At 42.1% G+C, this 27,636-nt stretch overlaps 1 protein-coding gene across 2 annotated transcripts in view; it reads left to right on the top strand.

The window, feature by feature from the left end:
- The window catches only part of ABCC12 (ATP binding cassette subfamily C member 12), a 95,314-nt gene that overhangs the window by 18,448 nt on the left and 49,230 nt on the right, over positions 1–27,636 (top strand). For both annotated transcript variants that reach the window (XM_070770512.1, XM_070770513.1), the window contains exons 2-7: positions 14,884–15,050; positions 18,435–18,590; positions 23,133–23,280; positions 23,560–23,793; positions 25,095–25,268; positions 25,685–25,832. In XM_070770512.1, the coding sequence (XP_070626613.1) occupies positions 14,932–15,050; positions 18,435–18,590; positions 23,133–23,280; positions 23,560–23,793; positions 25,095–25,268; positions 25,685–25,832 (979 nt within the window). In that variant the 5' untranslated portion in view covers positions 14,884–14,931. The remainder of the gene's footprint in view (positions 1–14,883; positions 15,051–18,434; positions 18,591–23,132; positions 23,281–23,559; positions 23,794–25,094; positions 25,269–25,684; positions 25,833–27,636) is intronic.

The following is a 27,636-nucleotide window of genomic DNA, read 5'->3' as shown; positions in this document are numbered from 1 at the left end:
TAAAAAATTCTCTCTCTCTCTTTTTTTTGATTCAGTTTAGGTGTTTTCACTACTCTGCCACTTCACTTGGAGAAGGCAATGGCACCCCACTCCAGCACTCTTGCCTGGAAAATCCCATGGACGGAGGAGCCTGGTGGGCTGCAGTCCATGGGGTTGTGAAGAGTCGGACACGGCTGAGCGACTTCACTTTCACTTTTCACTTTCATGCATTGGAGAAGGAAATGGCAACCCACTCCAGTGTTCTTGCCTGGAGAATCCCAGGGACGGGAGAGCCTGATGGGGTCGCACAGGGTCGGACACGACTGAAGCGACTTAGCAGCAGCAGCAGCCACTTCATTGATATATTCCTATCTTCTAATCTACTGTTGATTTTTCTAGACTCTTTAATTTCAGTTATTGTGCTCTTCAGCTCTGTTTGGTTCTTATTTCTATATTCTGTTTGTTAAACTTACCACTGTGTTCATCCATTCTTCTCCTGAGTTCATATCTATAATCATTACTTTGAACTCTTTATTGGGGTAAATTACCTCCACTTCATTTTGTCTTTTTCGGGGGATTTATCTTGTTCCTTCATTTGAAACATATTCCTCTGTCGCTTTTTTTTGTCTGATTTTGTTTTTATTTTTATATATTAGGTAGACGGGTTAGTTTTTTGATCTTGAAGAAGTAGGCTTGTATAGGAGATGTCCTGCGGGGCCAGCAGGACACTGTCTTCTGGCCACCACATCTGTGTGTTCTAAGGGTACACCCTACGCAGACTGCATGCTCCCGTTGTGGTAGGGCCAACTACTGTGGGTGTGTTGGTGGTTGGGCATGCCTCCAGCCCTGTTGGTTCCTAGGCTCTGCCTCATATGTGATCTCATTGTGGGCACATTCAGGTCTCAAAGCAGCTGGCTGTGGGTCCCAGAAGGTCCTAAGGCTGGTGCTGGCCCACTGATGGGTGGGGCCCAAAAGGTCCCAAGGCTGGTGCTGGCCTGCTGGTTGGTTAGAAAGATCCTAGGGTGACAGGAGTGGGGCTTGGGTGGGCCTAGCTGGAATCTTAATTTATTTTAATTTACATTTTTAAAAAAGTATCTTTTGATTAATGACATATTTTCCCTTTTCATATTTACTGTACTCTTGAAAGCACTTTATTCCACTTGATTAAGCTGTTTATCACAGTGCTTTTGGGTTGACAATTCTGATACTGTTAGCATGGTTTTTTGCATCCTTTTATTTTTCAGCCCATTTGTGTCTTTATATTGAATGGATCTCTCATAAGCAGCATATCACTGGGTATTACTTTTATATGCAATCTGACAATCTCTGCTTTTTAATTGAAGTATTAACTCCATTTATATTTAATGTAATTATTGATTTAGCTTTGTGTCTGTCAGCTTGATATTATCTTCTATTTGCTTTTCCTCTGTTCCTCCTTGCCTGTATTTTTTTTGGGGTTAATCTGCAACTTAGTGCTCCATTTTATTTCCTTGATTGACTTCTTAGCTCTAAGCCCTTATTTGTGTGTGCATGTGTGTGTGTGTGTGTGTGTGTGTGTTTTCTAGGGCTAACACTATGCTTCCCTGGCAGCTCAGAAAGTAAAGAATCCGCCTGCAGTGTGGGAGACCTGGGTTTGATTCCTGGGTCAGGAAGATCCCCTGGAGAAGGAAATGGCAACCCATTCCAGTAATCTTCCCTCGAGGATCCCCATGGATAGAGGAGCCTGGTAGGCTATAGTCCATGGAGTTGTAAAGAGTCGGACACAACTGAGCGACTAAGCACACACGAGACTACGCTATGGTTTTATATTTTCATGTGTGTCATTGTGTGATCATTTTTCCCTTTTTAAGGAAAGGGATTTTGTCTTAGACTTCTCTCATATCATCATTATTCATTCATTCAATTCATTTATTCATTCAACATATTGTTATCAAACAATCCTTGTGTACCAAGGACTTCTAAGTGTTAGAAATACAATTGTGATCCACACAGATATGAAGCCAACAGTCTGCTTGGAAATAGATAAGTAAGTAGGAAAGTTTGCCCAAAGGAGGAAACATCTGAACTAAGCCTTGAAGCCTCAACGGTGAAGTTCAATTTTCTTCAAGTGAAGGGAATAATATTAGATTGTTTCAGGTTGTGGCAATAGTGATTTCAAAGACCCAGAAACAGGAGCAACTGGTAATTTGCTCAGGGAGTGGTAAGACATGCAGCATGGCTGGAGCACAGTGTTAGACGGAGCAAATGGGGTGGAATGTGGAGTATGGAATAGGTTGGCAAGAAGTTTAAGGAGTCCCTATGATAACTTTTAATTTTTTCAGGAATCTAGAGCTATATCCATGATATTCATGTTATTAATGTTCACTAATTGAATGACTGAAGAGATTTTGCACAGAATTGTTGCCTATAAACCATGTGCCTCATCCAGTTGTCTATAACGCCTGTTTTCACTTTGGGAGATTTGTCTTTTGGAGGTGAAGACATTTTGATTTTCAAATCCTATTATAAAAGAAGAATATATTATTCCAGAGGAGTGCTTTCTGTAACATAACATAAGCAAGGGATTTTCCAAGGTTATTGCAGAAGAGAGCGTGCATCCGTTTACCTACACCTAGATTGCCTCAGATGAGAAAGCGCTCCTCATTTTACATATATTCTTCCCCTGCCCAGCTTTATTGGGATATAATCGCTCTATAACATTGTGTAATTTTTAGGTGTACAATGTGTTATTTTTCTGTTTTTTTTAATTTATTTTTAATTGGACGATAATTGCTTTGCAATATTGTGTTAGTTTCTGCCATACATCAATGTAAATCAGCCAAGGTATGCATATGTCCCTTCCCTCTTCAACCCCCCTTCCACCTCCCCTCCATCCCACCCCTCTAGGTTGTCAGAGAGCATCAAGCAATGTGTCAGTTTGACACATGTATATATTACAAAGTGATTACCACAGTAGCATTAGTTAAGTCCTCTATTTTTCACATAATTACCAGTTCTTTTTTATGGTGAGAACACTTAACAAGTCCACTGTTAGCAACTTTCAAGTGTATAATACAGTATTGTAAACTATAATCGCCATAATGTACATTAGATCCCCAAAACTTATTCCTCTTATCACTGGAGGTTTTTCATATTTTGACCAATAGCTCCCTATTTCTCCTGACATCAAAACCCTAACCCCTGATGATCGCTATCGTACTCTCTGTTCCTATGAGTTTCTGTGAGTTGGGCATTAAACATATATATTTACTTGGCTGCATCAGGTCTTAGCTGCAGCCCGCGGGATCTGTATCACATCATGCGAGGTCTTCCGTTGCGGTGCATTGGACTTTATAGTCGTGGTGCGAAGGCGCCAAGGGCACCGGCGTCAGCAGTTGTGGCACGTGGGCTCTGGAATACGCACATTCAGTTGTTGCTGTGCACAGGCTCTGTTGCTTCACAGCATGTAGGTCTTAGTTCCCTGACCAGGGATAGAACCTCTATCCTCTGCATTGCAAGGTGGATTCTTAACCATTGGACCGCTATGGAAGTCCCGAGTTAGGTATTTTTAGCTTTCACACATAAGTGATATCATACAGTATTTGTCTTTCTCTGTCTGACTTGTTTCACTTGGCATAATGTCCCCAAGGTCTGCCCATGTTATCACAAATGGCAGGGTTTCCTTCTTTCTCATGGTTGGATAATATTCTACTGTCTATACAACTGACCCTTGAACAAAGCAGAGGTTATTTCTGCTGACCCCCCAGTGCAGTGTAAACTCATGTACAGATACCAATGGACAACTGTAAACTTGGATACCAATGGGATCCAAGGAGAGCTGGTTCCAGGACCTGGCACAGATATTCAAATCTGAAGATGCCCAAGTCCCATGGTCAGCCTTCTGCATTTGTGGTTCTGCATCAATGGATTCAACAACCCTGGATCATATAGTACTGCAGTTATTGAAAAGAACTGTATATAAATAGACCCACACAGTTCAAACTGGTTTTATTCAATGGTAAATTATATATACACTTCATCTTCTTTATCCATTACTTAGATTGTTTCCATATCTTGACAGTGATAATCACTCAGTCGTGTCTGAGTCTTTGTGACCCTATGGACTGTGGCCCACTAGGCTCCTCTGTCCATGGGATTCTCCAGGCAAGAATACTGGAGTGGATAGCCTTTTCCTTCTCCAGGGGATCTTCCTGACCCAGGGATTGAATCTGCATCTCTTAGGTCTCCTGCATTGGCAGGCAGGTTCTTTACCACTAGCGCCACCTGGGAAACCCAAGATTGCTTTATCATGCTGTATTTTACTTTCATTCTCAAAGGATAATTTTACTGAACAAAGAATTCTTGGATCTTTTTCTTTCACCACTTTCAGCCACAAGGGAAGCTCTTCCGTTCTTGGTTATTGTAAATAAAGCTGCCATGTACATGGGGGTGCAGATAGTTCTTTGAGATACTGATTTCATTTCCCTAGGACATATACCCAGAAATGGGATGGTTGGATCATATGGTAGTTCTGTTTTAATTTATTGAGGAACCTTTAGACTGTTTCTATAGTGGCTGTACCACTTTATATTTCTACTAACCATGTTTTATGTATCTTTGTCAACACTTGGTTCCCGGTGAATCAGATGGTAAAGAATCTGCCTGCAATGCAGGAGACCTGGGTTTGACCCTTGGGTCAGAAAGATCCCCTGGAGATGGGAATGGCTATCCACTCCAGTATTCTTCCCTGGAGAATCCCATGGACAGGGGAGCCTGGTGGGCTACAGTTCATGAGGTCGCGAAGAAATGGACTTGACTGAGTGACTAACACTTTCACTTCACTTTCAACACTTGGTTATGTCTTCTCTTTTTGATGATCGCCGTTCTCATAGGTGAGAGGTGTTATGTCCTTATGATTTTGATTTTAATTTTTATGGTAAGCACCTTTTCATGTACTTTATGACTATTTCTGTGTCTTGTATTCAGTTCCTCTACCCATTTTTAAATTGAATTTTTTTTTGTTTTGTTACTGAGTTCCTTATATATTTTGGATATTAACCACCTATCAGACACACAATTTTCAATTTTTTCTCCTCTTCCGTAGGTTACCTTTTCATTTTATTGATTGTTTATTTGCTGTGTAGATGTTTTTTAGTTTGATGTAGCCCTACTTGTTTTTACTTTTTATTTTGCTTGTGCTTTTGACATCATATTAAAAAAATACCTGCTGAGACTATTTCCCTATGTTTTCTTCTAGGATTTTTATGGTTTCATGTCCCATGTTTTAAGTCTTTGATTTAAAAGTGTGGGTTGTGTGTGATAGGAGTGCAATTTTATTCTGTACGTGATTATATGGTTTTTCCCAATACCTTTTATGGAAGAGTTTATCCTTTCTTCATTGAGTGTTCTTGACTCTATTGTCAAATATTGGGTGACTGTGTATGTGAGGGTTTAGTTCTGGCTCTTAACTATGTTTTATTGGTCTATGAATCTTTTCTTATGCCAATATCATACTGTTTAGATTAATAAAGCTTTGCAGCATACTTTGAAATTAGGAAGTATTATGCCTCTAATTTTCTTATTCTTTCTCAGGATCGCTTTGGCTATTCAGGGTCTTCTGCAGTTACATACAAATTTTAGGATTGTTTTTTCTATTTCTGTGAAAAATGCCATTGGAATTTTGATAAGCATTGCATTGAATCTATAGGTAGTTTTGGGTAGCATGGGCATTTTAACAGTATTGATTTTTCTGATCCATGAACACAAGATATCTTTCCATTTGTTTGCATCTCTTCAATTTCTTTCCTCCAAGCCTTGTAGTTTTCAGTGTACAGATCTTTTACTTCCTTGGTTAAATTTATTCACAAGTATTTGTTTTTGATGCTACTGTGAGTGGGATTATTTATTTCTTTTTCAGATATTTTATTTTAGTGTATGGAAATACAACTGGTTTATACGAGCTGATATTTTATCCTACAACATTATTAAATTCGTTGATTAGTGATAATGGTTCTTTTGGTGGAGCCTTAAATATTTTCTATATATAAGGTCATATCATCTATACAGACAATTTTACTTATTTCTTTCCAATCTGGATGCCTTTTATTTCCTTTTCTTGTCAATTGTTATGGTTTTGACTTCCAATACTGTGTTGAATAGAAGCAGTGAGAGTAGGCATCATTGTCTTTCTGATCTTAGATGAAAAGCTTTCAACCTTTCACCACTGAGTGTGATATTATGTATGGGTTTGTCAAATATGGCCTTTATTATTTTCAGGTACTTTTCTTCTATACCTAAGATTTTTCATTATCATGAATGGATGTTGTATTTTTTAAAAAAATGTTTTTCTGCATCTGTTGAGATGATTGCATGATTTTGTCTTTTATTCTGTAAGTATGGAGTATTTATTTAGTGTTGTTGAACCATCCTTGCATCCCAGGGATAAGTCCCACTTGATCATGGCATATGATCCTTTTAATGTGTCAGTGAATTAAACTTGCTAATATTTTGTTAATATTATTACATTGATATTTATTAGGGAAATTGGCCTGTAGTTTTCTCTTTGTTTTCCTTATAGAATCCTTATCTGGCATTGGTATCAGGTAATGCTGGCCTCATAAAATGAATTTGGGAATATTTCCTACTCTTTAATTTTTTGGAAGAGTTTCAGAAAGACTGTCATTTAACTCTTCTTTACTTATTTGCTAGAATTTACTACTGAAACCATCTGGTTCTGGGCTTTTCTTTGTTAAGAGATTTCCAATTAATGATTAAATCTCCTTACTCATAACTGGTTTGTTAAGATTTTCTGTTCCTTCATAATTCAATCTTAATAAACTGTATATTTCAATGAATTTCTCCATGTTCCCTGTTACAGAATTTGTTGGTATATAATTGTTCATAGTCTCTTAAGATTTTTTGAATTTCTGCCTACTCTTTCTTTCATTTCTTTTTTTTCCCTTAGACTAGTTAAATGCTTGTCAATTTTATCTATAACATCCCCCTCCCAGCTTTTTGTTTCATTGGTCCTTTGAATTGTTTTTAAATATTGTATTTCACATATTTCTTCTCTGATACTTATTTCCTTCATTCTGCTTTGGTAGACTTAGTTTGTTCCTTGAAGTATAAAGTTATTGCTTGAGATCTCTCTTTTTTCTTAATGAGCATTTATCACTATAAACTTTTATCTTGGAACTATTTTTGCTGCATCCCATAGGTGTGGGTATGTTTTGTTTTCATTTGTTTCAAGATTATTTTATTTCCCTTTTGATTTTTTCTTTGACCCCTTGGTTGCTCAGAAGTGTGCTGTTTATTTCCACATACTTGTGATTTTTTTCAGCTTTCCTTCTGCTATTGATTTCTAGTTTCATACCATCGTGGTAAGAAAAGATACTTGATATTATGTTAACCTTCTCAGATTGCTAAGTCTTGTTTTGTGACATATCCTCTATCCTGGAGAGTATTCCATGTGCACTTGAGAAGAATGTGTATTCTATTCAGTTGGATGGAATGTTCTATATATGTTTGTTAGGTCCATTTGATCTAAAGGATATTTCAAGCCCAATGTTTCCTTATTGATGATCTGTATGATCTATTTATCTGGATGATCTATTTAATGTTGAAAGTGAAGTACTGAAGTTCCTTATAATATTATATTATTATCTATTTCTCTCTTCCTAATCTGTTAGTATTAACTTAATATATTTAGATGCTCTAATATTAGGGATATATATATATATATATCACCAATAAAATTATCATATCTTCTTAATAAAATGACACCTTTACTATTATGTAATAACTTTTGTCTCTTCATACAGTTTTTGGCTAAAGGTATGTTTTCTCTGGGCCTGAAGAAGCACAAGCTGGAATCAAGATTGCTGGGAGAAATATCAATAACCTCAGATATGCAGATGACACCACCCTTATGGCAGAAAGTGAAGAGGAACTCAAAAGCCTCTTGATGCAAGTGAAAGAGGAGAGTGAAAAAGTTGGCTTAAAGCTCAACATTCAGAAAACGAAGATCATGGCATCTGGTCCCATCACTTCATGGGAAATAAATGGGGAAACAGTGAAAACAGTGTCAGACTTTATTTTTTGGGGCTCCAAAATCACTGCAGATGGTGACTGCAGCCATGAAATTAAAAGATGCTTACTCCTTAGAAGGAAAATTATGACCAACCTAGATAGCATATTGAAAAGCAGAGACATTACTTTGCCAACAAAGGTCCGTCTAGTCAAGGCTATGGTTTTTCCTGTGGTCATGTATGGATGTGAGAATTGGACTGTGAAGAAAGCTGAGTGCCAAAGAATTGATGCTTTTGAACTGTGGTGTTGGAGAAGACTCTTGAGAGTCCCTTGGACTGCAAGGAGATCCAACCAGTCCATCCTAAAGGATATCAGTCCTGGGTGTTCTTTGGAAGGACTGATGCTAAAGCTGAAACTCCAGTACTTTGGCTACCTCATGGAAAGAGTTGACTCATTGGAAAAGACTCTGATGCTGGGAGGGATTGGGGGCAAGAGGAGAAGGGGACGACAGAGGATGAGATGGCTGGATGGCATCACTGACTCGATGGATGTGAGTCTCAGTGAACTCTGTGAGTTGGTGATGGACAAGGAGGACTGGCATGCTGCGATAGGGTCGCAAAGAGTCAGATACGACTGAGCGACTGAACTGAACTGAACTGATGTTTTCTCTGATATAAGTGTAACTACCCTGCTCTTTTGGTCTCCACTGTCATGGAATATCATTTTACATCCCTTCACTTTGAACCTTTGTATATTCTTAGAGCTGAAATGAATCTCTTTTAGGTACATAGAGTTGTGTCTTGTTTTTTCAAATCCATTCAGACACTCTATGCTTTTTGATTGGAGAACTTAATGCATTTACACGAGTAGTTGCTAATACATATGGACTTTCTAGTGCCATCTTATTGTCTTCTGACTGTTTTGTAGTTCCCTTGTTTCTTTTTTCCTCTCTTTCTGCCTTCCTTTGTGAATTGATGATTCTCTGTAGTATTATGATTTGATTCCCTTTTCTTTATCTTTTGCAAATCTTTTGTAGAATTTTGCTTTGTGGTTACCGTGAGCTTACACAAAACATTTTATAGATATCAGTTCAGTTCAGTTCAGTTGCTGAGTCATGTGTGACTCTTTGTGAGCCCATGGATTGCAACATGCCAGGCCTCCCTGTCCATCACCAACTCCCGGAGTTTACTCAAACTCATGTCCATTGAGTCAGTGATGCCATCCAACCGTCTCATCCTCTGTCATCCCCTTCTCCTCCTGTCTTCAATCTTTCCCAGCATCAGGGTCTTTTCCAATGAGTCAGCTCTTCGCATCAGGTGGCCAAAGTATTGGAGGTTCAGCTTCAATATCAGTCCTCTGAATGAACACTCAGGACTGATTTCCTTTAGGATGGACTGGTTGGATCTCCTTGATGTCCAAGGGACTCTCAAGAGTCTTCTCCAACACCACAGTTCAAAAGCATCAATTCTTCGGTGCTCAGCTTTCTTCACAGTCCAACTCTCACATCCATACATGACCACTAGAAAAACCATAGACTTGACTAGATGGACCTTTGTTGGCAAAGTAATGTCTCTGCTTTTTATATGCTGTCTAGGTTGGTTATAACTTTCCTTCCAAGGAGTAAGCATCTTTTTATTTCATGGCAGCAATCACCATCTGCAGTGATTTTGGAGCCAAAAAAAGTAAAATCTGCCACTGTTTCCACTGTTTCCCCATCTATTTGACATGAAGTGATGGGACTGGATGCCATGATCTTAGTTTTCTGAATGTTGAGGTTTAAGCCAACTTTTTCACTCTCTTCTTTCACTTTCATCAAGAGGCTCTTTAGTTCTTCTTCACTTTCTGCCATAAGGGTGGTGTCATCTTCACATCTGAGGTTATTGATATTTCTCCCAGCAGTCTTGATTCCAGCTTGTGCATCCAGCCCAGCATTTCTCAGGATGTACTCTGCATATAAATTAAATAAGCATGGTGACAATATACAGCCTTGACGTATTCCTTTTCCTATCTGAAACCAGTCTGTTGTTCCATGTCCAGTTCTAACTGTTGTTTTCTGACCTGCGTAGTTTCTGTATAGTTTCTCAAGAGGCAGGTCAGGTGGTCTGGTATTCCCAATTCTTTCAGAATTTTCCACAGGTTATTGTGATCCATACAGTCAAAGGCTTTGGCATAGTCAATAAAGCAGAAATAGATGTTTTTCTGGAACTCTCTTGCTTTTTCCATGATCCAGTGGCTGTTGGAAATTTGATCTCTGGTTCCTCTGCTTTTTCTAAAACCAGCTTGAACATCTGGAAGTTCACAGTTCACGGATTGCTGAAGCCTGGCTTGGAGAATTTTGAGTATCACTTTACTAGCGTGTGAGATGAGTGCAAATTGCAGTAGTTTGAGCATTCTTTGGCATTGCCTTTCTTTGGGATTGGAATGAAAACTGACCTTTTCCAGTCCTGTGGCCACTGCTGAGTTTTCCAAATTTGCTGGCATATTGAGTGCAGCACTTCCACAGCATCATCTTTCAGGATTTGAAATAGTTCAATTGGAATTCCATCACCTCCACTAGCTTTGTTCATAGTGATGCTCTCTAAGGCTCATTAGACGTCACATTCCAGGATGTCTGGCTCTAGGTGAGTGATCATACCATCATGATTACCTGGGTTGTGAAGATCTTTTTTGTACAGTTCTTCTGTGTATTCTTGCCACCTCTTAATATCTTCTGCTTCTGTTAGGTCCATACAATTTCTGTCCTTTATCAAGCCCATCTTTGCATGAAATGTTCCCTTGGTATCTCTAATTTTCTTGAAGCGATCTCTAGTCTTTCCCATTCTTTCCTGTATCTGACAAAGATACTATTCAGAAATAATGGAGAGATAAATATTTTCCAGATAAAAGCAGAAGGCTTCATTACCTCTAAACATACATTAAAGAAATGCTAAAATGAGTTCTTTGGGCTGAAATTTAGATCTCTGATCTGAAAACATATGAAAATATACAGCATATTGGTAAAGTAAGTATATAATCAAATTCAGAATGCCCTACTACTATAATATGTAGTGTGTTAGCCATGATTGGTGAAGCTGTGTTCCCTCCCTGCTGTTTACTTGGGGCCAAATGGTGAGGTAACAGCAAATGTTTAAGGAGAATTTGCCATGTGCGAGGACCTGTTTGGGTGCTTTACAGACATCTTCTCATTCACTCCTCACAACCACCCTGGGTGTGATTATATTTATTGGATGTGTGAATAAGTGAGGCACAGAAAGGTTAAATGTAATAGATACAGGAATAGAGCTTTCCTCTATTCCTTTGCACTGATCACTGAGGTAGGCTTTCTTATCTCTCCTTGCTATTCTTTGGAACTCTGCATTCAAATGGGTATATCTTTCCTTTTCTCCTATGCTTTTCACTTCTCTTCATTTTCACTGCTATTTGTAAGGCCTCCTCAGATAGTCATTTTGCCTTTTTGCATTTCTTTTTCCTGGAGATGATCTTGATCTCTCTCTCCTGTACAATGTCACAAACCTCTGTCCATAGTTCATCAGGCACTCTATCTATCAGAGCTAGTCCCTTAAATCTATTTCTCACTTCTACTGTATAATCATAAGGGATTTGATTTAGGTCATACCTGAGTGGTCTAGTGGTTTTCCCTACTTTCTTCAATTTAAGTCTGAATTTGGCAATAAGGAGTTCATGATCTGAGCCAGAGTCAGCTCCTGGTCTTGTTTTTGCTGACTGTATAGAGCTTCTCCATCTTTGGCTGCAAAGAATATAATCAATCTGATTTCAGTGTTGACCATCTGGTGATGTCCATGTGTAGAGTCTTCTTTTGTGTTGTTGGAAGAGGGTGTTTGCTATGACCAGTGTGTTCTCTTAGCAAAACTCTATTAGCCTTTGCCCCACTTCATTCTATACTCAAAGATCAAATTTGCCTGTTACTCCAGGTGTTTCTTGACTTCCTACTTTTGCATTACAGTCCCCTATAATGAAAACGACATCTTTTTTGGGTGTTAGTTCTAGAAGGTCTTGTAGGTCTTCATAGAACCATTCAGCTTCAACTTCTTCAGCGTTACTGGTCGGGGCATAGACTTGGATTACCATGATGTTGAATGATTTGCCTTGGAAACAAACAGAGATTATTCTGTCATTTTTGAGATTGCATCCAAGTACTGCATTTCAGACTCTTTTGTTGACTATGATGGTTATTCCATTTCTTCTAAGGGATTCTGTGCTTTGCTGGAGCAGCCGTGAAGAGATACCCCATGTCCAAGGTCAGAGAAACCCCAGTAAGAGGGTAGGCGCTGGAGTGGCTGTGAGGAGATACCCCACATCCAAGGGCAAAGAAGAAGCCCCAGCAAGATGGTAGGAGGGGTTAATTCACATTTAGAATCAAACCCCATTCCCACCAGAGATGCTCAGGGGGCTCAAACAAACTTGTGTGTACCAGGACCCAAGTACCTCTCAGAGACTGAGGCAGAACTGCGTTTGAGTGTCTCCTGTGGAGGTACAGGTCAGCAGTGGACTGCCCCAGGGACAGGGTCTCTGGATGCAGCAGACTTGGGTATGGCATAAGCCTTCTTTGAGGAGGTCACCATTAACCCTACAATAGAGCTGCCAGAACTTACACAGGACTGGGAAACAGACTCTTGGAGGGCAGAAGCAGAACCTTGTGCACCAGGACCTAGGAGAAAGGAGCAGTGAACCCGCAAGAGACTGACCCAGACTTGCCTGTGGGTGTCCAGGAGTCTCCAGCGGAGGCGTGGGTCCATGGTGGCCTGCTGCGGGGTTGGGGGCACTGAGTGTAGCAATACATGCAAGGGGACCTTTTGAAGGAGGTGGCCATTATCTTCATTACCTCCACCATAGTTTGGTCCCAGGTAAACAGCAGGGAGGGAACACAGCTTCACCCATCATGGCTAACACACTACATATTATAGTAGTAGGGCATTCTGAATTTGATTATGTACTTACTTTACCAATATGCTGTATATTTTCATATGTTTTCAGATCACAGATCTAAATTTCAGCCTGAATAACTCATTTTAGCATTTCTTTCATGTAGGTTTAGAGGTAATGAAGCCTTCCGCTTTTATCTGGAAAATATTTATCTCTCCATTATTTCTGAATAGTATCTTTGTCAGATACAGCATTCTTGGTTGGCAGTTTTTTCTTTTGAATATACCAGCCCACTCTCTCCTGACCTGTGAGATTTCTGCTGAGAAATCTATCAATACCTTTACGGGGATTCCTTTGTAAGTAATGAGCTTCTTCTCTCTTGCTGCTTTTTAGATTCTGGTTTAGTTTGATTTTTGACAGTTTTATTAAAATGTGTCTTGGAGAGGATCTCATTAAGTTCAGTTTTTTTGGTGACCTATTAACTTCATGAAATGGGATATGAAAATCTCTACCCAAATTTGAGAAGTTCTCAGTCATTATTCCTTTAAATTAGATTTCTATCCCCTTCTTCCTCTCTTTTTCTGAAACTCTAATAATTTGCACATTGTTTCCTTTGGTTGTGTTCCATAGATAATGTAGGCTTTCTTCATTTTTTTTTCCTTTGTTGTTCTCTGTCTGGATAATTTCGAAGTTCCTATCTTCCAACTTTTATGTTTTTCTTGCTGTTGATACTCTTTATTACAATTTTCATTTTATTTGTTGCACTTTTCAGATCCAGCATGCTTTTTTTGGTTCTTTTTAATGATTCCATCTCTTTGATAAATTTCTCATTTGCATTTAAAGTACTAGTCATGTCTTCTAGTCTTTACTAACTGCCTTTGAGAGAGAAACACCTTCTGTTAGTCCTTCTAGGGACTCTGAGGTTTTCTCAGATGTTCTGTGGATTCACCTACAAATTGCTTTTGTTGGACAGGAGGCAGAGAAGCATAAATGAGGTATATATTAGCCATGAATCTGATGTCACAACTACATATACTCTTGAGTAAATCCTTTCTCTTCTCTGGACCTCTGTTTTCTTTTCTGAACAATGAGGAGCTTGTGAAGATCGTATTTGAAGTTACTTCCAACTCTGAAATGCCATAGGTTAATCAGCCGTTAAAACCTCAATAGGGATTGATTAATTTTATGTTTCTAGTCGTGAAAAATTCCATAGTGAACTCATAGGATTTGTGTATTTATAATGGCGAGGCTTCTGGTTGCTAGTGACAGAAACTAACTTGGGATAGTTTAGGTTAAAAAAGAGAGTTTATTGATAGAATATGAGGAGCAGAATGTCATGGAACTTTAGGGCCAGAATAGAGCTATGTACCAGGAAAGAGTTTGAACTAGGCATAGAAAACCTTCAGGAATTGTTCTCTATTACTTAGGATTAGGTGATTGGTGAATGGTGTGGTTGGTTTGTGGACTGGACAGGCACTCCCAAAAGTGTCCTCTCAACCTAAATTTTTGATTTCTCTTTGGGACAGTTGTCACAGAAGTGGGGGGAAGGATGCAGACTTGATCAGATGTGCCTGGTCCTGAGAGGTGGTCTCTTTGAAGTTCTCTGATCCTTAAGTATGGAGGCATAGGAATGTGTGTATCTGAAAGAATTAGGGAGAAAAGGGGGTTTGTATGTGTAACAAACTTCAATCTGGGTCACATTAAGGCAGCAGACACATCTTCTTGGGTTCTTTTGCTGGGCTGGTACTTAGGCTTTGTTATCGGCTGGCTCCTGGTAGAAAACCTGCAATAGGCTTTTCTCCTGGTCAGCCCAAAATGGGAAAAAAGAGGGACAGAATGTCTGCTAATAAGGAAGGCTCTTAGGGGAGTTGAGGGAATTATGGGGCGTCTGACCACTCTCACCCATGGTGTGAAAGGTTAATTGGTGAAACCATATTGGCACTGATCTGGGTGGAGTAGGGGCTGCCTAACCCCATTTCAGAGTGTCCTCATCTCCTCATCTTTCTGCTGCAGAGTGAAGGTCGCTAGACCAAGAGCCCAGGGCTCTAGACTGCCATCAAGATGGTGGGTGATGGCCCCTACCTTATCTCTGACCTGGACCGGCGAGGCCAGCGGAGATCATTCACAGAGAGATATGACCCCAGCCTGAAGACCATGATCCCCGTGAGACCCTATGCAAGGTAAGTCAGGAGGAGGATTGAAGGGAGGTCTGGGCAGAACGTCCAGGAATCATTTCCAGCCCATCAGGACAGTGAACACTGCCCCTGCTTCCCACATTGCTGCTCTGTATGCTTGTAGTTTTGGCCTTCCATCCACCCATCCATTTTTAAAATTTATTGACCATTCACTTCAAGAATCCTCCTTTCCTTTGGTGGAAAGGAGGCAACAGCCAATGTTTAAGGAGAGCTTGCCATGTGCCAGGACCTGTTTGGGTGCTTTACAAATATCTTCTCATTCACTCCTCACAACCACCCTGGAGGTGTTGTGATTATATTTATCTGATGTGTGAATAAGTGAGGCACAAATAAATAAATAACGTGCACAAAGTTAATCACATAGATATTACTTGGTAACAAACTGCCTCTGTGCTTAGTAGCCTAAAACAATTACCATTTCTTTAGCTTGAAATTTTATAAGTGGTTCAGCAACTTGAGCTAAATAAACGGTGATTGTTTTAGGCATGACCAGATTTTCTTATGCATTGCTGGTCAGCAAGATGGCTGTGCTTCTGGGGGTGATGGGCTGGGGGAAGGCGGGCCCCATGGACTATGAACTTCCAGCAGGCTAGCCTGCATTAGGTTCACCATTTCTTTCACTGCCTTCTCTTGGCCAAATCAAGTCACATGTAAGCCCAGATTCAAGGTGTGGAGAAACAGATCTGACGTCTTGAAGGAAGAAGCTGCAAGGGTCTGGAACACAGATGGAGAGAGAGAATTGGGTTGAACTGCAGAATAGGAACTCGGGAAGTCTGATTTCCAAGCTCACATGCTTAACTATAGTGTGATATTATATTACTATATGTGTATTCTTAACATTACATTAACTATAATATTTTAAAAAGCTGCTTTTTCTCAGTGGTAAAGAATCTGCCTGCCAATGCAGGAGCACAGGAGATGAGAGTTTGAATCCCATGGACAGAGGAGCCCAGGGGGCTAAAGTCTATGGGGTCACAAAGAGTCGGACATGACTGGGCAGCTGAACGCACATGCATGCAAACACACACACCTTTTCTACATGAGAAGTGCCCTATAACCTGTCCTCTGAGCAGCAGAAAGCCAAGTAACATCTCCATGGTGAGATGATATAGCCCTGCTGTCCTTCCAGAATACGTAGACCAAAGATAAACCTGTGAGCCCTCTAAGGTGAGAGGTGAAGATTGAAGGGTCATGGCATGGGCTACCATCTTTAGTTCCAGGCAGGAGAGCTCTAAGTACCCACTGTTTTGGCTCTGTTCACAATTTTGTGGAAAGGCAGTGTGATATAGTGCTTAAGAGAAAGATGGGAGTCAGCAAGTGTTGGTCTTGATTTCCTGCTTCACCACTCACTAGCTATAAGACTTGGGTAAGTACTATAACCTCTTTTTGCCTTGATGTTCTTGTCTATGAAATGGGATCATAATGTCACCCAAATACTTGGGCTGTTGTTAGGATTATATGATATAATGCATTAAAGTTACCCTTTAGGAAATGTTTACTATGTACCAGGCACATAGCATTAATACCTTATTAGTATTATTTTAGCTTGGGTTCTCCCAAAAGCAGAGCATGAGTCAAAAACTTGGATGCAGGTAGCTCATTTGGGAGGTGACATCAAGGAGCAAGAGGAAAGATTTAGGGAGAGTGAGGCAGGGAAGGAGAACGTGTGTGTTGTCAGTGTCACTGCTTGTAGACATGGGGACTGGATTCTACTAGGCCCTCTCCAGAAGTATACAATTTTCTACCCATAGGATGGGAGGTGGGGGCATTTGTCTGTGGGCTCTTATATTCCATTAGTTAGGTTTTCTTTTTGGGGGCATGGAAAGTGAAAGTGAAGTCGTGACTGACTCTGCAACCCATGGACTGTAGCCTATCACGCTCCTCCATCCATGGGGTTTTCCAGGCAAGAGTACTGGAGTGGGTTGCCATTTCCTTCTCCAGAGGATCTTCCCGACCCAGGGATTGAACCTGGGTCTCCCGCATTGTAGGCAGACGCTTTACCGTCTGAGCCATCATTAGCCCCCTGCAATTCTGGGCTACACTTATGCTCTGAGAAGACCCCGAAGGTAGTGAAAAGAGGCACAACACACCTGTGAGATGGGACACTGTCAGCAGACCCCAAGCTGCACAGCGTTGTCCTCCACGGCTGAGATTGGAGGTAAATGTGACAAAGTCTACACAAAGTCTGTGACTCAGAGCATCTTGACAGCATCTGCTACAAGTACAAAGCTCTTCCAGGGCCTGGAATATAGCGAACATTCAGCAAGTAGACTCTTATTCCATCTTATATGGTTAATTCCTCAAGGGCAGAAACACATCTCTTCCTCCTCCCTTATTGCTTTTCTTTTCCACTTCCTCTACCTCCCCTGTCCTCCTTTTTCTGCTAGCTAATATTTATATCATAGTTGTTTAGTAGCTAAGTTGTGTCCAGCTCTTGCGACTCATGGACCATAGCCCACCTCTGTAGGCTCTGTAGGCTCCTCTGTCCATGGGATTTCCCAGGCAAGAATGCTGGAGTGGATTGCCATTTCCTCCTCCAGGGATCTTCTCGACATCTCCTGCACTGGCAGGCATGTTCTTTGCCACTAGCGCCACCAGGGTAGCCCAGTATTGTGTAGTAGCTTACATACATTAATCCATTCCATCCACACGATAAACCATGAGTTTGACTTTAGCTCTTGCCTCCTTGGGCAGGCTCACCCCCACACCCTGCTCTGACCCTCCCCGTCCTCCCAAGAGCAAAAGCCAGGCGCCCAACTCCTCTGATGATCAGCTACCTGGTCTCCATTTCTTCATGCCAAATGAAGCAGGTACCTTCTTTCCCATGGGGTGGTCATTGCTAAATGTTTAACAACTGGCTCACTAAAAGAATTCCCTTGTTTGTAGCACTTCTCGTTTTTTATGGTGTAAATTCTCCCACCATGGCTGATTTCAACATGTTGTCACTGATAGCAAAGTTGAGAAGGGGTGCATGGTAATAGAGTCCTATTATCTGCGCTATTTCCACCACAGAGGTCATAGACTTACATAATTGAAAGAACAGATATGAGTAAAATCCAGTAAAATAATCTAGGAAGCTATGAGTTTTGCATATTGATTGCATTTGTCTCTAAGATAATTTACTTACATTTATGTAATTTAATTTTTAATACTGGCTATGTTTAAGAACTGACTTGCAGAATTCCTAAAAATTGAACAATCAGCTCTTACAAGCTAGAAGGAGCTGGCCCAGCACACCACTGCTCACAGGGCTGTGATGTGAGTCACCACTGAGAGAGGCTATGGTTATCCCTGTAGTTAAGAATTCTAGCCAGGGACTCAAGGCAAGGACCCCAACACCCTGGGACACCGAGCGTTTTGCCCTTTCAGGTTGGCGCCCAACCCTGTGGATGACGCAGGGCTCCTCTCGTTTGCTACATTCTCCTGGCTCACACCCGTGATGGTGCGAGGCTACCAGCACACGCTGACTGTGGACACCCTGCCCCCGCTGTCGCTGTACGACTCATCCGACACCAATGCCAAAAGGTATGAGGGTCTGTTTGGTCTGTTTCATCTAGAGAGGAGCCCACCTTGGGAAGGGACCTGCGGGCCTTTTTACATGCTCCCATTTCCCCACTGGGAAATCTACACCCACCGGTCTCGGTGGCCACTCTCCCCGGCTCCTCTCTGAGATGTGGGCTGGGCTGACTGGGCTAATATTTCACAGTTTTGACTGGCAAAATCATACTTCTCATTGGTTCCTGGCCTAGTTGCTGGGGAGGTGAATACTGGGGAGAGTTGGTGGGGAGAAAGAGCTTCTTGAGAGCTTGAGGATTCAGGACCACTCGGGCACAGCTGTCAGCTGGTTGGTAGGATCACCGCATCAGGACAGGAGTGGCTGGAATCTCACTTTGCTCTGTGCTGGCTGGACTCCACCTGGGCTGCTGTCTGCTATGCCAGGCATGGTGTTTTATTTCACTTTAAAAGTTGTCATTGGACTTAAAAGTTTTTTTATTTTATTTATTTTTTAAAAATTTATGTATTTTAATTAGAGGCTAATTACTTTACAATATTGTACTGGTTTTGCCATACATCAACATGAATCCGCCACGGGTGTACACGTGTTCCCAATCCTGAACCCCCCTCCCACCTCCCTCCCCATACCATCCCTCTGGGTCATCCCAGTGCACCAGCCCCAAGCATCCTGTATCCTGTATCAAATCTGGACTGGCGATTTGTTTCTTATATGATATTATACATGTTTCAATGCCATTCTCCCAAATCATCCCCCCCGCCTCTCCCACAGAATCCAAAAGACTGTTCTATACATCTGTGTCTCTTTTGCTGTCTCGCATACAGGGTTATCATTACCATCTTTTTAAATTCCATATATATGCGTTAGTATACTGTATTGGTGTTTTTCTTTCTGGCTTACTTCACTCTGTATAATTGGCTCCAGTTTCGTCCACCTCATTAGAACTGATTCAGATGTATTCTTTTTAATGGCTGAGTAATACTCCATTGTGTATATGTACCACAGCTTTCTTATCCATTCGTCTGTTGATGGATATCTAGTTTGCTTCCATGTCCTGGCTATTACAAACAGTGCTGCGATGAACATTGGGGTACACGTGTCTCTTTCAATTCTGGTTTCCTCGGTATGTATGCCCAGCAGTGGGATTGCTGGGTCGTATGGCAGTTTTATTTCCAGTTTTTTAAGGAATCTCCACACTGTTCTCCATAGTGGCTGTACTAGTTTCCATTCCCACCAACAGTGTAAGAGGATTCCCTTTTCTCCACACCCTCTCCAGCATTTATTGCTTGTAGACTTTTGGATCACAGCCATTCTGACTGGCGTGAGATGGTACCTCATTGTGGTTTTGATTTGCATTTCTCTGATAATGAGTGATGTCGAGCATCTTTTCATGGGTTTGTTAGCCATCTGTATGTCTTCTTTGGAGAAATGTCTATTTAGTTCTTTGGCCCATTTATTGATTGGGTCGTTTATTTTTCTGGAATTGAGCTGCAGGAGTTGCTTGTATATTTTTGAGATTAGTTGTTTGTCAGTTGCTTCATTTGCTATTATTTTCTCCCATTCTGAAGGTTGTCTTTTCACCTTGCTTATAGTTTCTTTTGTTTTGCAGAAGCTTTTAAGTTTAATTAGGTCCCACTTGTTTACTTTTGCTTTTGTTTCCAATATTCTAGGAGGTGGGTCATAGAGGATCCTGCTGTGATGTATGTCGGAGAGTGTTTTGCCTATGTTCTCTAAAAGTTTTATAGTTTCTGGTCTTACGTTTAGATCTTTAATCCATTTTGAGTTTATTTTTGTGTATGGTGTTAGAAAGTTTTTTATTTTATATTGGAGTATACTTGGTTACAGAGAAGGTAATGGCACCCCACTGCAGTACTCTTCCCTGGAAAATCCCATGGACGGAGGAGCCTGGTAGGCTGCAGTCCATGGGGTCGCTGAGGGTCCGACACGACTGAGCGACTTCACTTTCACCTTTCACTTTCATGCATTGGAGAAGGAAATGACAACCCACTCCAGTGTTCTTGCCTGGAGAATCCCAGGGACGGGCGAGCCTGGTGGGCTGCCGTCTGTGGGGTTGCACAGAGTCAGACATGACTGAAGTGACTTAGCAGCAGCAGCACACTTGGTTAACAATGTTGTATTAGTTCCAGGTGTTACAGCAAAGTGATTCAGATATACACACACATGTATCATTGTTTTCCAAATTCTTTTCCCATTTAGGTTATTACAGAACATTGTGGACTTTCATATTACAAAATATGTTTCGGTTGAACCGAATGAAATATTTGATAATTTTGACTTGCCAAAACATACATTTCAGTGGTTCAACCTAATTCAGATTCATTACAGAAATGTTAAAGCAACAGAAGTTTAAGCAGTGGAAGTACCCCCACCATACGCCCACCCCACTCCCCAGAGGTCAACACTGTTAAATGCTGGTTTGCATCCGTCTGGAATGTTTTCTACTCTGATTAAACATACCCGGTGCTACCATCTTCTGCAGATCAATACCTCTTCTTCTTTCCTACTCACAGGTCATCTTTTTTCCTTTGAAGGAAAAATGAAGCATAGTATTTCATGGTTAGCCATTTCGCTATTTTCAGTTAAGAGTTTATATTTTTCCACAGCACAAAAACCTCCTGCTGTGTAGCCCAGCTCCTTCATGTTTCTAATGGCTGCATTGTTTTAAGCAGTGGGGAAGCTCTCAAAGTCGTCTCTCTGCATTTGTTTCTTCTGGAATTCTCCTTCTTTTTGGTCTATATGCTTGAAGGGCTGTGAGTTCCAATCGTGCTCCTGCAATTGTGCCTTCGCGTCCCCTTATCCATGTCCTGAAGGAATCTCAGTCAGTGGTGGTTTCCTACAGTCCAGGGACACAGAGAGAAATGGGCTGGACCAGTGTCTGTGGAGTACCAGGTTTTCCTTCTACCTCTCTCTCTGTTTTTAACATTGCCTTCCATCTACCCAACATCAGCTCAGATCCTTTTCCAAACACATGCTTAACAACCTTAATAACATGTGATCTTCAGTCGATGCCTCTCTTTCAGACTCTGAGTTCATACACCCACCATCCAACAGGACTTGGGTGATTCACAAGTATCCTACATCAAAAGCCAAGTTCTTGATCCTCAGCCCTACCTGATGATATCCATCTCTGTTAACTCCATTCCCACAGTTCTCCTTTTCTCCCGTATCTAATTCATCTGTAAGTCCTAATGTCTCCACTGTCTACCTTTCTGTAAATTCTCAGCCACCTCCCACCTGGATGCCCATGGTCTTCCACGGTGGTCTCCCTGCTCCCGACCCTCATAACCCACTATTCTCACAGCAGCCAGATGTTCTTTTAGATATGTAAAGTGATCTTGTCACATCAGCTTAAAAACCTGCAATGCCTTCCTTTGCACTTGGAATGAAATCTAATCTCCTTCCTGAGGACTATGAGGTCCCATGAGATCTGGCCCTGCTTTGCCTCCCTGTGCCCCTACATGCCTGGCACACTGGCCTCCGTTCTGATTTTTGACATGGACAAACTCCTTCTTGCCCTGGATATTTTCTTCTTGATTTCTCTGTCACCTCCGTGTTTCTGTCACAACTGGTATTGTGCCAGGGACAGGCAGGAGGAGGAAATTAGGGCCTGGAAAGAGCCCAAATGCCAGATCCCAGCTTGTTCTGTGTCAGGGCTCTGGCCCCTGCCACTCCCATGTCCCATCCACCCTGTAAAACAATGGTCCCCAGTTATTTTGGCATCAAGGACCAGTTTTGTGGAAGACAGTTTTTCCACGGATCAGGGGTGAGGGATTGGTTTCATATTACATATAATAAGCATGTCACATTTATTGTGAACTTTATTTGTATTATTATTACATTGTGGTATATAATTAGATACTTATAGAACTCACCTTAATGCAGAATCAGTAGGAGCCCACCAGTTCAGTTCAGTTCAGTCTCTCAGTTGTGTCCAACTCTTTGCGACCCCAGGAGCCCACCAGATGCAGCTTAATTGTCCCTTGCCACTCACTGATAGGGTTTTGATATGAGTCTGGAAGCAATTGATTTATTGTGGTCTCTGCAGTCAAATCTCTCTGCTAATGATAATCTGTGTTTGTAGGCACTCCCCAGCGCTAGCATCGCCACCTCAGCTCCACCTCAGATCATCAGGCATTAGGTTCTCATAAGGAGCGTGTAGCCTAGATCCCTTGCATGCCCAGTTCGCAGTAGGGTTCATGCTCCTATGAGAATCCACTGCTATCACTGATGTGACAGGAGGCAAAGTTCAGGCAGTAACATGAGTGATGGGGAACAGTTGTAAATACAGATGAAACCTGCTGCTCACCTCCTGCTCTGCAGCCCAGTTCCTAGCGGGCCACAGACTGTTATCAGTTCATGGCCCAGGGGTTGGGGACCCCTGCTGTAAAAGAAGAGAGAACTAATGCTGTTCTGAAGCTGCCACTGCCAGGGATGTGGGTTGTGGATTCTTGCAATGTTTTATCCATCAGCATAGCTTTCAACAGCAAGTGGGAGTATAAGTCCCTTTCCTTCTTCCTGTTCTTTTGTCACAGATTTCGAATCCTTTGGGATGAAGAGGTAGAAAGGATGGGTCCCGAGAAAGCCTCTCTGGGCCGAGTGGTCTGGAAATTCCAGAGGACGCGTGTTTTGATGGATATCGTGGTCAACATTCTGTGCATTATCATGGCAGCCATAGGGCCGGTGAGTGCAGTGGCCCTTCTCTGGCCTTGTCTCCCAGGTCCCCAGACTGGCAAAGAATGTTATTAGTTACTTTCTCTACGAGCTGGTGGGTTTAGTACATTGTTGCACTCCTTGGGGGAGAATTTTCATAAAGCTAATCCTTGTCAAGCACGGCAGCTACCACTGAAGTTAATTAAAAGGTTTGCCTCATAAAGTCTGCTTGCTGACATTATCTGAAGCCTTCTGTACCTCCCTCGAACCCCAGCGGCACTCTCCTCTCCCCACCGCACTGTTTTACAGACAGTTATCATTCACCAAATCCTGCAGCAGACCGAAAGCGTCTCCAGGAAGGTCTGGATTGGCGTTGGCCTGTGCGCAGCCCTTTTCACCACGGAGTTTACCAAAGTCCTCTTTTGGGCCCTCGCCTGGGCCATAAATTACCGCACGGCAATCCGGTTGAAGGTGGCCGTCTCCACCTTGGTTTTCGAAAACCTGGTGTCCTTCAAGATGCTGACACACATCTCTGTTGGTGAGGTAAGCTGGTCCAGAAGGAGTCTAACTTTAGGAAACTGCATTCTGAGTTTTCTGAATATGTGTGAGCTGTGCTTCCTGGATGGAATATCTGCCCCCTCTTTTGGTTGTCTGTGTCCTGTCCATCATTTCCCTTCTTCCTGCTAAGTGAAGTGGTGGACACTCAAAACACCAGAAGAATTCAGAGAAAGGAGGACTCCATTCGAGCTAGAGAATTTGGAAAGGCTTCCCTGTTCCAGTTGGAACAGGGCTTAGGGGTGACCTCATTCAATCCCTCTGATTGTCAGGGAGGACATCGAAGCAATACAGAGCATGCTATGGCATTTAATAAAATCGACTGACTAACGGATCTGATGATTCCAACCGTGTAATATTTTGGATGTCAAGTCACAACAAAGACCATGCCTGTTGGACTTTAGAGTTGACATTTCCTTAAGCCCTTAATCCTTAGCAATAAAATCTTCACCTTTTACTTGAGAATATTTCCCTGGCCAAGGGAACCCCAGGTAAGGGAGGTAAGGGAAGAGACTGTTTCTTTCAGTTGCTCTTTCACTTTGTTTAAAGCATCCGGTATCAATTATGATTAGATTCACTTGTGTAAAACCAAAACCCCCAAATAACAGTGGGTTAAATGGGATGAATTTATTTCAGTCTACCTGAGTCTGAAAGAGGGTGATGGAGGGCTGGAATGGGGGCTTCCAGGCTCTTCTATCTTTCTTTATCACTACCTTAGTACATGGTTTCCATAATTGTTCAGGATGGAAACTGCAGGTCCAGACATCCTGGTCATGTTTCAGAGAACTGGTAGGAGGAAGCAGAGAAGAGAAAGGGATATGTCTTCCAGGTTGAGTTGGCTCCCTGTCAGAATGCACCCCCAAAGCTCCACTGGATACCTTGGCTTGTGTCTCATTGCCCTGAGCATAGCTGTATGGTCACAACACTTCCACAAAACAGGCTTGGAAATGTGGTCTTTTTCCTGGGCCCACGGATGCCCTGATTCAGCAGGGTTGTGCTAACAAGGAAGGAGAGAGAGCTGTCAGGTAGACAGTGGGCTTTGCCGATGTACTCCCAGGTGGTATTTACGCCTTTCTTCACTGGGATTCTCAGTCCTAAAAGACTGGCTTCTCCAGAGTCATAGAATGAAACTCACAAGACTCACTGTGTTGGTTCTCTGATGACCTCCAGCCCCTTTAAGGCAGTTTTCCCTTTCCTTCCGCAGATGCCCCAGCCCTTCCAAAAGTCGTCAGTTGGGGAAATGCTCGGGTGGCCCTTCCAAAGCCTGAACCTGTGTGCTTTCTTTCCAGGTGCTCAATATACTATCGAGTGATAGTTATTCCTTGTTTGAAGCTGCCTTGTTTTGTCCCTTGCCAGCCACCATCCCTATCCTAATGGCTGTCTGTGCAGTGTACGCCTTTTTCATTCTGGGGCCCACAGCTCTCATCGGGATATCCGTGTATTTGCTATTCATCCCCATCCAGGTAATAGCAAGTCTTTGCAGTTGTATTTCACGCACACTCTCACTTAAGTGGGTAGAAGGCTTTGCTTCCAGGGCCTGGCCCTGAAACCTGAGCCCTTACTTTGGGCTCATGGACAGCATAGTTTTTAAAGAACTTGAATTTAAAGAACTTGAATTTGAATGCCCTGAGGAAGGGGGCATGCTTCTTCAATTTGTCAAAATCCCCAGTGCTTCCCTCGTATCCTGGTGATTCCTGCATTTGTATCACCTGGCCAGACTCAGGTTGTGTCCCCAGAGAACATTGACCACAACTCAGTGGAAGGATTCAGCTGAGAATCTCTCCCTTAGAACTTTTCCTGGCACTTACACTCCGATCCCTGGATTTTTAGGCCAACAGCAACTCAACAATTCTCTCTGAACACTGTACCTTGATTTCAGATGTTTCTGGCTAAGCTCAATTCAGCTTTCCGACGATCAGCAATTTCAGTGACAGACAAGCGAGTTCAGACAATGAATGAGTTTCTGACCTGCATCAAGCTGATTAAAATGTATGCCTGGGAGAAATCTTTTACCAACACCATCCGAGGTAGGATGAGCAACTGCTGAAAGAACCGCTTAACCCGTAGAGTGTGCTTTTCCAATGGATTCTTAAGATTCTGGGTTTGGGAATTCTGGAAATGGACTGAGGGGACCTCCAAGCTGGTCTGCAGGCTTTTCAAAAGAGTATAGAGATTTTGGAATAGACCCAGGCATCTCTTCTAGGGAAACCAAAGCTTAGTAGGTGAGTGGCATATGGTTTAGCCATACTGAGGCTGGTGAGTGCTTATACTGGCCAGCTACCCTTCACAAAAATAATCCACTAAAGCGTTATGAGTAGAAGAGCTGGCTCAGGCTACTTCGTTGACTTGGAAGCTATCCATATGGGCACATGTACGCACTCACACTTATACACGTGTCCCCTCCTTGCTGGCAGCAGCCTCATCAGGATTGGATGTCCCACTGACTTGACATGCTTTAGGCAGATAGGAGAATGCATATATAGCTGTTTTGTTTTAAAGATGATATTTAAAACTCTCAATCAAATAAAAATGCAAATCTAATTGCAGGAACATTTACATAATTGCTGACATAGACTCAGGTGGTTGACCGGTTAATGATCCGAACCACTGTTACAGCCGACTCTCTGGATCTACAATTACACTTGTAGACCAGCCTGTAATTGGACCCAAAGTTGTGTATCCACAGTTTTGAAAGTGGCTTTAGAAAATCTGCTTTTGAGCTTGCCGAAGGAAGTGTCCCAGGTTGGGACACTGGCAGCCTTATGTACCATCTTTCAAGAGCCAGAAATACTTCCGTGCACATTGAACTCACTTTAATACAGTTTATTTGATGTGATTATATTTGATTCCATTTTATGTAATTCAGTGTAACTCAATTTAATTCAATAAATATGTACCAAGTTTCTACTATGTACAAGGCCATGGGAGTCACACAAAATAATTAGAAAGGATCTCTGTTTTTAAAATGGAGGAAGGATGAGCTAAGTTCAAAAATAGCTATCAGGTTGTTGGCTCTACTTCTAGAATATATCCAGAATCTGTCTACTTCTCTTCATTCCACAGCCACCGCAGTCCAAGCCAATATCCTCTCCCTTCCCATTTATGGAAAGAACTTCTAGATGCAACCTCTGCTTTCTGCCTGCCCCGTAAAATCCACGATGCACTCAACAGCCAGAATGACCTTTTAAAAATGTCAGTCAGATCCTGTCTCTCCCCTGCTGAAAAATCTTTAGTGACTTCTTTTCACACTTAAATGTTTTCAAATTTAGGACTTCTGAATGAAGTCCAGATTCCTTCCAACTGCCTGTTGGATCCAGCACCATCTGACCCCTGCTGACCTCCTGACCTCATCACATCTTATCCCAGGCCTTGATAACTCTGCACGAGCCACTCGAATCTTCTGTTTTTAAAACAGCATCCACATCCATTCATGGCTCCGGAGCTCTGCAGTTGCTGTTCCCTCTGCCTCGAATGTCTTCTGCTAGATGTTCGTGCTGACTTTATCTTAACTGTGGGTCTCCTAAAGTAATGACAGTGACGCACGAGGCCTTCCTCACCACAGTCCCAAGCAGGTCCACTCCGTCTTTAACTCTTGGTCTTGTCACCCTGTTCATTTCTTTCATATCACCCAACACAGTTTGTCGGAGAAGGCAATGGCACCCCACTCCAGTACTCCTGCCTGGAAAATCCCATGGACGGAGGAGCCTGGTAGGCTGCAATCCATGGGGTTGCTGAGGGTCAGACACGACTGAGTGACTTCACTTTCACTTTTCACTTTCATGCACTGGAGAAGGAAATGGAAACCCACTCCAGTGTTCTTGCCTGGAGAAT

The sequence above is a fragment of the Bos indicus genome, chromosome 18 (assembly GCF_029378745.1).
Source record: "Bos indicus isolate NIAB-ARS_2022 breed Sahiwal x Tharparkar chromosome 18, NIAB-ARS_B.indTharparkar_mat_pri_1.0, whole genome shotgun sequence".
Lineage (NCBI taxonomy): Eukaryota > Metazoa > Chordata > Mammalia > Artiodactyla > Bovidae > Bos > Bos indicus.
The sequence above is the reverse complement of the archived record's forward strand: the minus strand, read 5'-3'. Positions and strand labels throughout refer to the sequence as shown.